The following is a 16,499-nucleotide window of genomic DNA, read 5'->3' as shown; positions in this document are numbered from 1 at the left end:
GACCACAGAAAATAATTGGAAGTAAATAAAAAATACAAAATGTGTGGAAAATGAGAGACAGATTTTTTGTAATTGCATACTATGTGCAAGAATCTTTATCCCATGACTGGAAAAAGAAAGTCAAAAACCAACATCTGCCAGGTGTTAATAAGTTGAGTAAACACTGCCACCTAGTGGAGTGATAGAGATTTTGACAGAAGCGTTTTAGATTTACATGTATTACTGGATGTTTTATCAAACAATGGCATTGTTGTAATCATCCATGAAATATTATTCTGTGAGTGTGTGATAATATAGCAAGTAGCACTTAGAGATGTGATGTAAATTGAAGACTCTAAAAACATGCTGAAACTTTGTAAGCCAAATCCCTTTGCTGTTTTCCTCAATTGTGTAAGTCATACTGGATAAATGTGTCTGCTTAAGGCCTTAATATAGTCTAAATCATGGTTTTAAAAGATTTTTTCAAAGTTCTTTTCTTTTGATTATGTAAGACTTTTACTGCCACTGAATTCAATTACATCACCAGAATCAAGAATTGTGTAGCTTTCATGTCACACCACCTGTGGATGTGGTATAGTGGTTAAGGTCTAAGCTAGCTGGTTATCAACTGAAACCCCTACTGCACACCAAACTAACAATGCTGACAATAAAAAAATTGGGAATTCTTTTTCCATTTGAGACACATGCTAGTGCATATGGGTGTGAACATCTATGTACAGTACAAAATGTAAAATCAGTTTAGCTAAATGGCTACAGGTCCAGTCACTACAGAATTTGCTAAATCCTGGCATACAAAATAAGAAGTAACATTGATAGTTGTTTTCACTACCAAAAGGTCTCCTTGTGGTGTCTTAGTACATTTATAATGTAAACTATGTAATCAGCATTAAATATTGAAATCACAGACCAACTTTATTTTTTGTTCTTTAATAATAAATTGCCTTTAGGTTTCAGCATTAATGATCTCAATTGCTCTTCTTTCTCACTCTGCTCGTTCTTTCTTTTCTGCCATTGCTCCATTCCTTTATCCAGCTCTGCATTCAGATACACTGCTCGTCTCTACATGAGGACCGAAATGTAAAGAAATAATTAACTGTTAATAGTAAGTAAAAGTTAATTTTAACAATTAAACAAAAATCTGCTGAAAAAATCTTGATAATAATAACAATAATAAAAAATGTACCGCAAACTCCTCTCTTTGCTTTTGTCTGCGTATCTGTCCTTTCAATGCAGGTGCAGGCCTTCCATCTGAAATGCATCACATAATAAATCATATTATGCATCAATATTATGCATAAATGCCTAATAAATGCATCATCATAATACATTAAACAAAGCACTGTCTGTGCTCATGTTTACATTTATAGAAATACTGTTGATAGAAAACTGCTAAATAAACATAATAGAAATTGCAGTAGGGTTCAACATACTGAAGCACCTTTCAACACCCTAATAAATATCAACAAGGTGTAAAGGTTCATCACCTGCATAGGACCAGTCAGGAAGATCTGTTAATGGGCCATACTCTGATCCACTGCATGCTAAACCATTTCTGCAGACAAAATCGTTTAAATTAAAGATATAGCATGAAAACAATACCAACAAATAAAAATGCTGACCTTGCTAGTAACTTACAATGCAATTGCGCTGTTAATACAAATGGTCAATCTTAAATTGCAAAGAAAACTTACTCAATTCTCCATTTCTTGCCAGCACGGGTGACACATGTTGAAGAAAACGGGCGAACAGACTGCCTTAAAACTGATGTTAAACATAAAGAGCAGTCATTAAGAAAAATTTAGCCCGTAACGTTACATTAAAGCTGTGATAGTAACTATTTGACAGTAACGTTATCCATTAGCACGAAGCACGATGTCGTGTTTTAAAAGAACCGACTCAACTATCACTCCTGAGCTAAATAAATACCAAAATATATTTTGCAATAAACATAACAAGATCAAGAAAAACATAAACGTTGCGAAATGTTGAATTTTTTTGCCTCACCTGTAGTACAAAACGACCTCAAGGGTGCTGCCATATTGGATTATTACAACTACGGCAAGTCAGAAGGGAAAAATAAAGAAATGCTGTCTTGACTTATTTCTACCAGTAGATGATGCTGTAATAACATCAAATACAGCACAGACTTTTATATTTTACTTGCTGAATTACCTTCTAAATTAAAGCTTTATATCCGAACTGAAAATAAATATAAAATGTAAACGAACAACAAACATATAAAATAAGAGAGGAATAAGTAAGTACAATAAAATAAACATTTTATCAATATAAGGTGCCTTATTTTTTTAACCACTAGAGAATGCTGTGATCCCAATAAATACACTACAGGCTTTGTCTTATTTACTTATTTACTTTGTTTATTTTAATAACATGTATAATCAAAAACTCAGAACAAAAAACGATGGACTAATGTGTATTTTAATTATACACCTAATTTAACTTAACTAATCGTTGAGTAAGTGGTCCTTTAGCTGGTGGTGGAAAAACAAAGCTATTATTGTCATGTATTTCGCAGCCACAGAATAATAAAACATTTAGTAAAAAGAAAAAAAAAACAAGACATGTGGGCGCCTCCAAAGTACCATCGTAACACCTTCCACTTAATGGCTCTTTCAGCCGCACATATCCCCTTCATTCCTCCTGTTTACCAGCGCGAGCACTGCTGAGTAAACGCCGAAACATTCCCGCGTGCGCTCCCAGACAAGTCCTCACTCGCCGGATAGCGCGCGTCCGTGCATGCGCGCACCCACAAAACCGCAGGAAAAGCAGCAGACAAGACGAGGAAGGGAGGAGGGAGCTCCGGGGTAGGGAAAAAACGAGGTTTTAAACAAAAGAACAGCACTGGGTCTTTCTGGGGTCTCTGTGGGGTTGAATACAGTAACCATACGACAGCAGGTCAGTTGTCACCGGAATTTATGCCACTTGGTAACTATGGAGCAATGAGAGGCATTTTCCGAGAGGGAAGAAAAGAAAAACAGTTATATTGTTGCGCTCGCGAAAAGCACACATGCGGCCGACGCACGCCGTCCCGGGGAACTCTGCGATATTCATCCGCACATTCCATTCCAAAGGCACCAATTAGGCCTTAGGGTTGGAAAAATGGCACAGGCAATATGTAAAGATATACAACCATTTAGGCTTGTGCTGTTCATTGTATAGAATAAGTAACACATAATGTTTCGCAACGAATCGATGATATAAACAAAAGAGGACTCATAATGGCATCTGGCAGATAAAATAACATATAGACTCTTGTTTGCGCTTTATTGTTTAACATATTGAATATTGTTTATTCAAACCACACATTTTTCTGCATAACGAAAGTGCGTTCGCTATTTTAATAAAATGATAAAGTGCGATTATGTTATAGTTGTTTGCATAAGTCTACTTCAAACACTCGGATAAACCAATGGGCACAGTCTGTTTAAGAAGTTGGTCTGTGTGACGAAATAGTGGGATGCTATTCATGCGCGCGCGGTGCCCGGGGGAAAGGTGTTCCGGTCGGGAAAAATCCACAGAGGAAGAAGAAAGGGGGAGGTAGGAATTTTTTTGGAAAGAAAGAAACTGTACGGTAAAGATTTTGCTGCACTTTTCCGGCGTAGAGTGCGACGTGCGCATTGCTCTATGCGAGTTTGTTTGGGTGAGTGAGTGATACGCGAACTTTTTTCCGACCTGTTGCAGTTGCTTTTTGTTACGCGCATTTGAGAGACTTAAACACATTTGAGGAATAATGGTCATTTTCTTCCGAACCGGACTGTGTGCGCTACACTTTGATCTGCCGTGTACTCTTTTCGTGAGGAACAAATGCTTTTAAATTACCGGAAACGGACTTGAAAGCTATTATCAGCAGCACAGAAAAACGTTTTCAACTCGACTTGGTTGAAAGCCGCTAGCTGCGGCAGAAAGGGACGCCGTGCTATCCCATAACCTGTGTGCTTAACCTCAACACAGTCAAAGGAAACGTGGACCACACTGGACTTTATTCAGTATTCAAACTTTGTTTTTATTTAACCACCACCAGCAACGCCGCTTTGATAAATCAACTGAAACAAAGAACCGAGTTGTAATAAGACTTGCAAGTGAATCAGTGTAACTTAGTGGCAGCGGTGGTTCAATGTTATGGATGAGACTGGCACACGTATTGTTTAAATGTAGTTTTCAGCTCTGCGAGTGTGTTTGAAGTATTTAAAGAATCTTTCAAACCATCCTTTTTTCATTTATTTGTGCTTAATACAAGACCGAATTGACCGCAAACAAATGGATGAACATGCTTATGTTCACGCGCACGTCCAGAGGTTTCTTCAAATGCAAACAGTTTGGAGACAAATAGCTTCTCTTCTAGTCTGACTAGACATGTAGCCTGCAAAAAATGTCATAGTGTTTTTATTTATCTTCCAAGTTCAATATTTATTTGTTGTTCAGTTTTAACACGTAGTTGTTTGTAATTTTATTGTTGTTGTTGCTTTGTTTGGATGTAAAATTTACATATCTCCTTGTCTCTTATGTCACCTGCTGTTAAAACACTTGAATTATGTTTGTGTCCACACTGTATTTCACCGTATTTATGGAGTACGCTATTTAAACTGTACTGGTTTTCAGGTGGCATTTAAGAGAAAATTTGTATTTTTATTTTATGCTGTAGTTGAGGCGTATATTAAAACGCAATGGATCGACTTGGCAGCAAACTGAAGCAAAAGCTGAAACTGACTGACTCTGCAAGTGTCAAGTTTAGCAAAAAGAAAAATGAGTTGGCTAATGCAAATAACAACAGTAATAGTAACAATGCCAGTAACGGAGCCGTGACAAAGATCAACCCCCCTGTGAGCACGTCGACTCCGTTCCCCCTCTCGTGCTCCTCCTCCGGGGAGGTTTGTGGACAGTCAGGTGGAAGACCTGGCAAAGTGGCCACATCTCAGCGAATAACACCGTCAAATACCACCTCAGCACCTGTACCTGAGGAATGTGGGCCCGGGATCGACCATCACCCCTCTACCCTCGCTCCACTGCGGCGCCGGTCGCCCCAGCAACGAGCATCATGCTACCTGCCTGAAACGATGGAGGGTCGTGGTACTTGTGATCTGTTGAGGCGAGGTGAGTCACCCAGAGGCGAAGGTGACCCACTGGGGGCGTACAGCCCAAATTCTCGCGCAGCCTTGAACCAGCGGCGTTACTCGCTCGAGCTTCAGCAGCTTGTCCGCCGTCAACAGCTTCTCGCCCAGCCTCCTCCGCTGTCATCCGTGCCACCTCCGTACCCCACGCACAGCACAGCCGCCCGCTCATCTGCCACAGATCCGAGCTTCCTACCTGAACTAGAGCGTCATAAACGCTTTTCTCTGCAGGAAGCTCTTTTCTACAAGCGTCTGAGCTCTGGCGGTGAACCCTGGGACAGTGGGCGACCTGCTTCCCTCTCTCACCCACCTCAGAGGACCTTTGATAGCGGAGTAGGGGGATTCTTGTTCCCCCCCGGCCCAGCGTTGAGCCCCTGCTCCTCTTTCAGCCTACAGGAGTCTGTGTTGGCAAGTCCTCGCTCTAGTTTTGCTAGCAGTACTGCTAGCGGAGGAGGTGGAGGTGGTGGAAGCCCAATGGGAAGTCGCTGCAGCAGTAACCGGACGAGCGGCATCAGCCTGGGCTACGACACCCGTCACACACCTGGGCCTGCCCAGCATCTCTCCTCTACCCAACTAGGAGGCCCCATTTCGTGTCAGGTGTACCCCGTATTGGCATCCGGGAAGACGGGAGCGCCCCCTATGGAGGTGTGGAGGGACTATCTCGATGGGGTGTCAGGAGTCGGACATGACAGTCGTCACTCCTATCCACCTGCATTGAGCACACATACCGCAACCTACCACCGCGCAGAACCGGAATGGGGGGGTTCGGATATGCGAGGATCAGGAGGCGATGGCGAGAGAGCCAGACACTCTGACCTGCCAGGAGCCCGCTATCAGCAGGAGCTTACCCGCCTGCTATTGAGAGATGTCCTGGAAGGAGAAGGTCGCCTCGAAGGCCTGACCTTAAAAGAAAAGCCCGTATCTACCAGCTCTGCGCCCACGCCAGCCTCGGCCGGGGTGCAAGGGCAGTCCGTGGAGGAACAGATGCCTGGAAGAGAGTCATCAGTATCTCTGGACAGACAGGAATACTTTGGTGAGATCACTAACTCCTTCAATTTCGCTAGTTCTAATGTGGTTGTGACTAATGATGCTCTCTGGCAATAAGTGTATATGTGTGGTGTGATTTGATGAGATGAAAACCGCTTCAGACCTGCTAAAACTTGTAGGAGCTTCCAATGGGAAACAAAAAGCAGTTGAAAGATCCTGCCTTCGTCAGATGATAAGTTCAAAGAATTCAAAAATACATACTAGCCCTTCTTTTCAGCCCGTTTCTCTAACTAACCATAATAACTAACTCGCATGTTGCTGTGCAAGTATACACACACACATATACCCCTCCACCCAGGGCTACATTGAGTTCAGGGCCGGCTGCGCAGTCGGAGGTATCTACCTGGAGCAAGCGTGGTGATTGTGCATGGCCCCGGATTGCAGGCTGGGTGGTGTTGGTCGTGCCGGAGGGCTGTGGGCAATACAGTGGGACGGAGGCTTGGTTAAAAAAGGAGGGTGCTGTATATATGTAAGCGTTCCTGGCTTTTGACCAGGCACAGTTTGAGGGTGTGTTCATGTGTGTTAGCGTGCACTAGCGTGTGCTGGCGTGTGCTTGCTCAGCTCAGGTATTTGAGTCCTGAGGGAAGGCTCTCTCACACACTCAATTCAGAGGCTTGGGTGTGTATTTGTGCCTACTCTGTGTGTGTGTGTGTAACGTGTTTTTTTGTTGCGACAGGGAAAACTCCCTGTTGTCTGTAAAGCACCTGTGTAAAGCTTAAGACATTACCTCATTCTGACACATCACTAGCAACATCTAATTCTTGTATTTAACAGGCTGTTAGGTTCTTTTTCTTGAATAATGAAAGGGTAGTTAGGGTCAGATCAGATTTATTAGCATGTTTACCATTACGAACCCCCCAAAAAACGAACCCACTGGCAGTTATTCTGAAGAAGGAATGTACGGGCGTATTGCATCGACATGCATTTGAGTCCAGACAGATCTGTTGCCTTATTTTGTGTAATTGGTATGATTAGGTAATGACCTCAGTGCCCAAGATAATCCATCTGTGAGGGGTGTGTGTGAGAAGAATGACTCGAAATAGTGCTATGCTGCATTTGTTTAAAGTGTATTCAAACTGTGTTTGTGGTCGTACCCTTGCTTTCAGGTACATGTGTGAAGTGCGGCAAAGGTGTTTATGGTGCAGATAATGCCTGCCAGGCGCTGAACAGCCTGTATCACACACGCTGCTTCATATGCGTTTCTTGTGGTGAGTATTTTTAGTCCTCAATAATCAATAAATAGCATAAACAGTGCGTGCTGTATAATGCCTTAATATTAATTTAATGCTTTTTACCTTTAGGACGAACTTTGAGAAACAAGGACTTTTATAACGTCAATGGCTCGGTTTACTGTAAAGAGGACTACATGGTAAGTATGACCTTTTGTTAAAAAATTTAATTTTGACTTTGACTATGTGGACATCTATTCAAAGAATGCCATGTGTAGCCACTTTGCTATTTCATTGAGGTTTGGTGAGTCATGACAGATTTTCCCTGTTTCTCTCTGTTGCAATGTTTCTTTTGTAAGCAAACCATTTTCTATTTATAATGTTAAAAATACAGTTGCCACAAATAGTGTTTAGACTCTTAAATAAACCACACTTAAAAATGTATAAATATGATAAGCATTACTTTTTTAAGGGGTCATACAATGAGATTATTTTAAGATGTAAAATAGATAAGTATTTGGTATCCCCAGAGTAAATATGTGAAGTTTTAGCTCAAAATATCATATAGATTATTTATTATAGCATGCTAGAATTGCCACTTTGTAGGCCTAAGCAAAAATGTGCCTTTTTTGGGTGTGTCCTTTAAAATGCAAATGAGCTGATGAAATGCAAGCACTGATCGCCATGATAGTGGATCGTTAAAATTAAAACTCAATTGTGCTGTCAAATTGTTTTTCTCTCTGCACTAAATGGCAGTACTGGGTTGGATAGTGCAAATTTAAGGGATGGTATTTTTGTAATAATACTCGCTACCTACGTCACAAAACACAACCTATTTTTTCACATGTTTGCTGAGAATTAGTTTATCAAAACTAAGTTACTGTGTTGTTCTTTAGAAGCACTGGGGACCCAATTATAGCACTTAAACATGGAAAAAGTCTGATTTTCACGCTATGACCCCTTTAACAGACTTTTTTTGTGAAATATTAAAATAAACGTAGTTATGCTGTTAAAAGTAATTTGACACATTCGGGTTGGCAAACTAAATTATGTTATGATGAGACCATTTGGTTATGTGTGATAAGAGAAAAAAAACTTTGGTTAAAAAGTAAAACATTTGATTTTTAAAGGGATCATTCACCCAAGAATGGGAATTCTGTCATCATTTACTCACTCTCATGTTGTTACAAACCTGTATAATTTTTTGTTCTGATGAACACGAAGGAAGATATTTTAAGGAATGTTTGTAACCAAACCGATCATGAGCCATAATAAGAAAAAAAGAATACTATGGAAGTGAATGGAGCTCATGAACAGTTTGTGTTCATTAGAACAAAGAAATTTATACAGGATAGGTTTGTAACAACATGAGAGTGAGTAAAGGATGACTGAATTTTAATTTGTTTCTGAACTATCCCTTTAAGTGTGCCTTAAGCATAGTCTTTATTTTTACGTGTACGAGCACATATGCAAACGGTCGAAAGCACAGCCTTGCAAAGTGCAGTTTATTCGTACGTGTACACAGTCGTTCAACGTATGCGCATTGTGGGAAAATGCATTGCACCTCCTGGGCTACATGCTGCATTCTCCTGTACTCGCAATCATGACTTACGCATACAATGTATGCAGAGTTTTAAAATCTGGCAGTGTGCGTACTGTACGCAAGCACTCTTCTGATGGCAAAAATTGCTTCGCGTACAGTACGAGGACCCCCGCGTACTAGTGATGCACCGATGTATCGGCCGCCGATATTTATCGGCCGATTTTTGATGAATTTGAAACCATCGGCATATCGGCAATAGCACGAGAAAGGCGGATACCGATTGTTTATTAATTAACTGCATAAAGAAATCCATTATATGTAAAAAAATGAGTTAATGTTGTTAATAAAATAAATGCTAAATAAAATAAAATAAAAACCATATTTGTTTTAGCTTAATTTGTGCCTCTCTTATTATGTTGGTCAGTTGAATGTTAATTAGATCCAATCCATGTTCAGTAAAAATAATTTGATTCTGAAATAAACTAGCTAATAGACCAACTGTATAGTATTGTATACAAGTGGTCAATATCGGTATCAGCATCGGCTAGAAGTTGTCTGTTTAAATCGGCATTGGCCCAAAAAAATCCTATGGGTGCATCCCTACCGCGTACACTTAAAAATTTTAATATACTTCAGCCTTTAAGTGCCCAAATACTTTTTGGGCCAACTGTATATAATAAACTAGTGCTGGGAAAGGATTAATCGCAATTAATCGCGTTCAAAATAAAAGTGATTTTTTTTGCATAATACCTGTTTGTGTACTAAGTGTAATTATTATGTAAGGAATAATTGACGACGGGCCATTGAATTATAAGAAAATAATGCACACCAAGGTGGTAATGCGGCACGACGCGAAACTGAGTGCCGTTACACCGCTGGTGTGCATTATTTTCACATAATTCACAGGACCATAGTCAATTATTCCGCTTATACCACGGTTACCACAAACATTGCTCTGGTGCCTATTTTTAAGACATTTGAAAAGTTAGGTGTGCGGTTTACAGAAAAATAATCAACACCCATAGAACATTTCTCAGCCAATCAGAATGCAGCATTCAACAGACCCGTGGTATAAGTATATTTAACCACACACACATACATATAGTCATTTCAGATTTTTACATTTATATATAATATATAAAAATATACATAAATAGAAATATACACATGTAAATGTTTCTTAAATACATACATGAATGTGTTTGTATTTATATACAGATTAATTACACGCAGCACAAACTCATATACTATGCAAAAAAAAACTTTTATTTTTATATTATATTATTAAATTAATCGCGATTAATCTTTTCCCAGCACTATAATAAACACACTTGATCATGTTCATATACTCTAAATGTTTTAATTACAGTTCTCAGGCTTTCAGGAGGCAGCTGAGAAGTGCAACGTTTGTGGTCACCTCATCTTGGAGCAGGTATGTAGTCTCAAATTTTGTCAATGTTGGTATACTGAATGGGTCAGAATGTTGACACTCAATATTTACTGTTTAATTCAGATTCTGCAGGCTTTAGGGAACTCGTATCACCCAGGATGTTTCCGCTGTACAGTCTGCTCGAAGGCATTGGATGGAGTGCCATTCACAGTGGACTACCTCAACAACGTCTACTGTGTTTCTGACTACAACAGGTTGGTTGGATTGATCAAGGTTATGAATAATGTGGGCACACTGGTATACAATTAAGAAATGCTGCGAAACTCTTGATGCAAGATGTAAAGTGAGATCGTATTAGTCAAAAAGTGTGTTACACACAACACACGAAGCCAACATATTACCATAAAACATCCTAAAGAAAGAAATATTTTCAGTGGGTGTGCATTACAATGTAATGACTATTGTTATTTTTTACTGATTTATTTAGTTATTTTGCCTTTCCTTGAACTCCTCAAAATTGAAAAACACAGTCTACAAGTTTGTGTGTTTGTGATCGAAGGCAGGGTTATCCTCATCCCAGACTAAAATGCATGTTATTTTAAAAACATCTAAACACATTTCAGTGCCTTTTTGTCTCAAAATGCACACCAGTTTTGTTTTTTTAAAAGATTTGTTTGTAATAACTAGTTAAATGTTCTGGATTAATCGAAACTCTGTGCAGGATAGAGCCCTAAAGTTATGAAAACTTTTACATTTTTACTGTTGATGTGATTACATAATTTTATTTCTGGTCCATAGAACGTTTGCTCCCAAGTGCGCTGCCTGTTTACAGCCCATCTTGCCTACTGAGGTAAAAGATTTCCTAGTTTTGTCTGTGCCGAATGATTAATTTAAGGGAACGTTCTGAAGGGATTTTGACCGTGCTGTTGTTGTCTGTGTTCAGGGCAGCGAGGAGATCCTCAGGGTGGTGTCTATGAACAAGGATTATCACTTTGAGTGTTATCACTGTGAGGTAGGTATTACAGCAGGTGGTTTGGATAACCCGATCAGAATCATTCTAGTTACTTGGGAGTTTAGTTTGTTTCGTTTCAGATAGGACCCTTATCTTCATGTTTTGTTTTGGGAAAAGAATGTGGTATCACACAGGGTTGTAATCTCTGCAATCCTCCCTTCCTTTCTTTCTTTAGGAGTGTGGGAAGCAACTCTCCGATGAGCCTGGATCTCAGTGCTTCCCGCTGGAGTCCCACCTCCTCTGCCACTCTTGTCACATGACCAGGGTGTGCCACCACACATAACCTTCTCCTTCACAATACCCACTGAATTGATGTGGCTGACCAACATAAACTACTTCGTACTGTCACATGCACGCAAGCGACCACTGAATAATGTTGTTTTTTTCTAATGTTTCTCTCTTTTATGCCAGGTCCATTTTTAAAATAGCGTGAGGGGGAACGTTTTTGTTTAAATCTTACTGAGTTTTTGAGACTTGAGGTCATAGTACATTTCAAGTGCGAATCCCACCACCAAGACAATATCGCCCTCTAGTGGTTGGAAATGCACAAACAGAATCCTGCTGAACACAATTTTTACAATTTAAGATTATTGCCTGCTTACTACATTACTAGGGGAGTTAAGTTATTACAGAACACTACTGTTTTACTCCCATGTCTACTGTTTGCTGTAGGGAAAAACAAGGGACTTTCTTTGCTTAACATTTTTCTATATTTAATAACACTAGCAAAGATTTTGCACTTAAACATGTTTACCTATTAAGAGATTTTTTTTTAAAAAATAAAATGATTGCAAAAGATTAAAAACATTCCTGTATCTGTTTTAATAAAGTATCTGCTTTCTCTGTGCTTGTGTTGCTTTCTTGTACAATCTACGAATAATTCATACGTGGCTGATTACCAGACATTAAGAAAATTCTTATTTGTGGCATTTGGTCACTATTGGCTTTAAAAAATAATTTTTCTCTGTTTCCATCATGATAAATATCGCTTAAATGTTTAAAAAAAAAGTATAAGTGCGAATAATGAAAGATGGAAACACATTTGGCGAATTAATTCCTACTCCATTTTCCAGGCTTACATTGTTTTGTTTACTGTTACTAGGTTACCAATACCACCGTCATTCGCTCAAACAACTTGATGGAAACGCACCTCGCATTTATTTTATATTTTTTGCGAATTTCGAAAAGATTCGCTTCACGTTGGGTGAAATCCCAGTATTTATTCGATTTACTTCCATTTAGCTTGGTTTCCCTGATTTCATGCTCATTTTGATTTATCGCTTAAGAAACGATTAATGGAAACGCCAAATTTAACTCGCAAGTAAGTTTTATGCTCGTTTAAGGTGGTTTTTGATCAAGTTTAAATGCGAATAATGGGAGATGGAAACGCATTTAGGGAACATTAAACCCACGTGATCGTCTAGCCGTTTCCGCCGGAGTTGTCTTTACCATATATGGGGCTCGGCGTCATCGCAATGTCTTTGCTGCTCGTGCCTTCATCAAAAATGCTGCATTTCTTCTCTGTGCACGTGCATTCAGTTTGTCAATTACAAGCTAAACGGCTAATAAATTAATAACTTCGTGACCGCCGTGACTACATGCAGTCCTTTCTGTATTTTCCACGCGTAACTTACCTTGTTTTGTTTACTGTTGGTTACCAATACCACAGTCATTCTCTCAAACAACTTGATGGAAACGCACCTAATTCGCATTTCTTTTTCTTTCTTTTTTGCGAACTTTGAAAAGATTTGCCTGAAAGAAAACCAGCTTCTAGTAGTATTTATTCGATTTACTTCCAATTAGTTGGGTTTCCATCACTGACTTTATGCTCATTATGAAGTATCGCTTAAGAAACGAGACACGGAAACGCCAAATTTAATTCGCAAATAAGTTTTATGCTCGCTTGAAATGTTTTTTGATTTATGCGAATAAAGAGTAAATGCAAACAATGGGAGATGGAAACGCAATTGCCGAATTATTTCTGACGTATTGTTAGAACATTACCCACGTGACTGATCGTCTATAGAGGGGTTGCAAGTTTACAAACATTACAGGGTGCGCGCGCATCCAGGGGGCAGAAAGCCAGATTGGTGAGCTGATCCGCTACTGCAGCAACCTTAATTATTGAAGCGTTCTTTATTGTTTGTATATAAGTAAGACTTGATTTTAGTTGGATCTGTTTTTCTGTCTTTATTTTTGCAGTGTTACTGTGATACATGTATGAATTATAATGTTATAATTATAATGCTAGTAACGTAATAGTCGCATCTACTGGTATGTTAACATTACGGACCCAGCACTGACTCTGTTGGTACTATTTTCCACACAAAAATTCCTTGGCATTTTGACTTACAGACACCGCTACTAGCATACAACACAATGCACGTCTCTTCTTTCTGCCCCTCGGTTGCGCGCGCAACCAGTTAGTGACGTCGCCGTGCAACCCGTCTATCCACACTATTCCTGAGGTAAATGCGGGCAACGCCATCTTGAGCTCAGATGGGTAAAACTTCCGGTGAGCCACTACAGCTAATAGTAGGATACGAGTCTGCCGTTTTGACTGGCATTTTAATGCTTATTATGAAATCCAGGAAGATCGCCATAATTTGTGCAGTTAGGGTTAACATAATAGATGATACAAACGCAGTAAATCTTTACAAAACGGTTGTTTTTACTATAATACACGCACAAGAACTGAATGTTTATGTGGCGCACGTGCATCTAACTGTATCCACACATCCATCCAGTAAAACCTTTCATAGAAACTGACAGTGAACAATAAATACAATAATTATTCAAAAACAACATATTATTCAGATAAAAATATGCTGATTTATTTATTCTGCTACTATATATTATTACAAAAATGAGATTACAGTACATATAGCCTACGACATTAACTGCTTATTAGTTAATGTTTATAATAGTTTGTAATTACGCATACCGTTACTTTTGTTGTGTTTTAAATGAATTTTTTAAGCAAATAATTTCATAAGCTCATGTCTTATTTACTGTATAATATTTTCATAAAACGAAAACTGAAAACATGTAATAGGAGTTTAATATGTTTATTATGGTTTGTTTAAATAACTTACATTGTATTGAATGAGAAGCATAAGTTACTGCTGCTGTCGGATCGCGTGAAACTTGATGTGTAGCCATAAAAACTCGGTAAGTCGATTAAAAATTGCCGTTTAAAAAAACCTCACACCAGGGACAGTTGTGACATTTTAAACCATCACCTGAAAAGTTTAAAAACAAGAAGTGTCTGTATATTCCATGTATTAAACACTCGACTGACTGTCCCACTGTAGAGATACGGCATGTCTCTGTGCTTTTATTTGCACATTGAAGATCCGTCACCCCCGAGGAACAACATGAAACGATTAAATATATCTTGATGTATCAGGACACTTCTTAATTTCATCCTCACACTGGTTCATACATGAAATTATGACAGTAATCATCATGGAAATCACAGGCTCTGGTCCAGTGACAGTACGCGCCGGAAGTCGCACCCACAATTCGCGCAAAGCGTCATGGGGCGTAGGAATAGTGTGGATAGCTGTTTGCTGGAGTTGACTTTTCCATATATGGGGCTCGGTGTCGTCGCAATGTCTTTGCTGCAAGTGCCTTCATAAAAAAAATGCTGTTCATAAAAAAACCTGTTTGCAAATATACAAGCTAAACGGCTAATAAATAATAACTTCGTGACCATCGTGACTACATGCAGACAGTCCTGTCTCAATTTACCACGCGTAGATTTTGTTTACTGTTGGTTACTAGGTTACCAATACCACCGTCATTCGCTCAAACAACTTGATCGAAACGCACTTAATTCGCATTTCTTTGTTTTTCTTTTTTGCGAATTTCTCGCTTAAAATGGTTCTTGATATATGCGAAAAAGATTGAATGCGAATAACGGGAGATGGAAACGCATTTGCCGAATTAATTCTGACGTATTGTTAGCGAGCATTAAACCCACGCCATGCGACTAATCGTCTAGCTGTTTACGCTGGAGTAGTCTTTCCATACACGTGGCTCGACGTCGTCGCAATGTCCTTGCTGCTAGTACTTTCATCAAAAACGCTGCATTTCTTCTTCTGTGCACAGCATTCAGTTTGGAAATTACAAGCTGTACAACTTGCCCCATCGCATACATGCAGTCCTGTCTCCATTCTCCACGCGTATCTTTGTTTGTTTACTGTTGGTTGCTAGGTTACCACCGTCATTCGCTCAAACAACTTGATGGAAACGCACCTAATTCACATTTCTCTGTTTTTGCGAGTTTCGAAAAAAAATGCTTCACATTTGGATAAAACCCAGCTTGTGTCAACTAGTGCAGGCATATTTATTCGATTTACTTCCATTTAGCTTGGTTCCATCGCCCTGATTTTATTCGCATTTAAGTATCGCATCGAAAACAAGTAATGGAATCCCTTGATCGGCAAAAAGTTTTTAGGCCGTTTTTTATTTATACGATAAAGAGTTAATACGAAAAATGGGAGATGGAAACGCATTTGCCTAATTCTGAAGTAGCGAACATTAAACCCACGGTACTGACCGTCTAGCCGTTTCCGATGGAGTTGTCTTTACCATATATGGGGCTCGACGTTTTGCTTCTAGTGCCTTCATAAAAAGTCTGCATTCTGTGCACAGCATTCAGTTTGGCAATTACAAGCTGCACTACAAATAAAGTAACAACTTTCCCTTAATGTGACTTCATGCAGTCCTGTCTCCATTTTCCACGCGTACATTGTTTTGTTTACTGTTGGTTACTAGGTTACCGTCATTCGCTCAAACAACTTATTTATAAACGCACCTCATATGTCTTTGTTATTTCTTTATTTGCGAATTTTGAAAAGATTCACTTCACGTTTAAATGTAAACCCAGCTAGAGAAACGCCAAATTTAATTCGCAAAAGTTTTTACGCTCGCTTGAGGTGTTTTTTTTTTTATTTATGCGATAAAGTAAATGCAAAAACTGGGAGATGGAAACGCTTTTGCCGAATAAATTCTGACGTAGCGAACACGACTGATCGTCTAGCTGCATCAGCTGACGTTGTCTTTCCCATATATGGCGCTCGTCGTCATCGTAATGCCTTTGCTGCTAGTACCAGCATTTCTTCTCCTGTACACAGCATTCAGTTTGGCAATTACAAGCTGCACTGCACTGCTAGTAAATGTATAACTTTCCCAACCGCAACTA

General features: G+C 39.3%; 2 protein-coding genes across 2 annotated transcripts; one reads left to right on the top strand and one right to left on the bottom strand.

The window, feature by feature from the left end:
• Positions 1-911: 911 nt before the first annotated feature.
• On the bottom strand, positions 912-2,059 carry mrpl52 (mitochondrial ribosomal protein L52). Its single transcript, XM_055199543.2, has 5 exons — positions 2,005-2,059; positions 1,692-1,761; positions 1,485-1,552; positions 1,184-1,248; positions 912-1,059 (listed from the first exon to the last, which is right to left on the bottom strand). Exons 1-5 carry the CDS (start codon positions 2,036-2,038, stop codon positions 913-915), a joined length of 384 nt encoding a protein of 127 aa, XP_055055518.2. The 5' UTR covers positions 2,039-2,059; the 3' UTR covers position 912.
• A 772-nt stretch (positions 2,060-2,831) lies between these two features.
• ajuba (ajuba LIM protein) lies at positions 2,832-12,137 on the top strand. Its single transcript, XM_055199532.2, has 8 exons — positions 2,832-6,162; positions 7,283-7,384; positions 7,478-7,545; positions 10,258-10,320; positions 10,402-10,532; positions 11,077-11,128; positions 11,222-11,290; positions 11,466-12,137. Exons 1-8 carry the CDS (start codon positions 4,686-4,688, stop codon positions 11,571-11,573), a joined length of 2,070 nt encoding a protein of 689 aa, XP_055055507.2. The 5' UTR covers positions 2,832-4,685; the 3' UTR covers positions 11,574-12,137.
• The last annotated feature ends 4,362 nt before the right edge of the window (positions 12,138-16,499 follow it).

The sequence above is a fragment of the Misgurnus anguillicaudatus genome, chromosome 21 (assembly GCF_027580225.2).
Source record: "Misgurnus anguillicaudatus chromosome 21, ASM2758022v2, whole genome shotgun sequence".
Lineage (NCBI taxonomy): Eukaryota > Metazoa > Chordata > Actinopteri > Cypriniformes > Cobitidae > Misgurnus > Misgurnus anguillicaudatus.
This window is presented reverse-complemented; position numbering and strand designations above follow the sequence as displayed.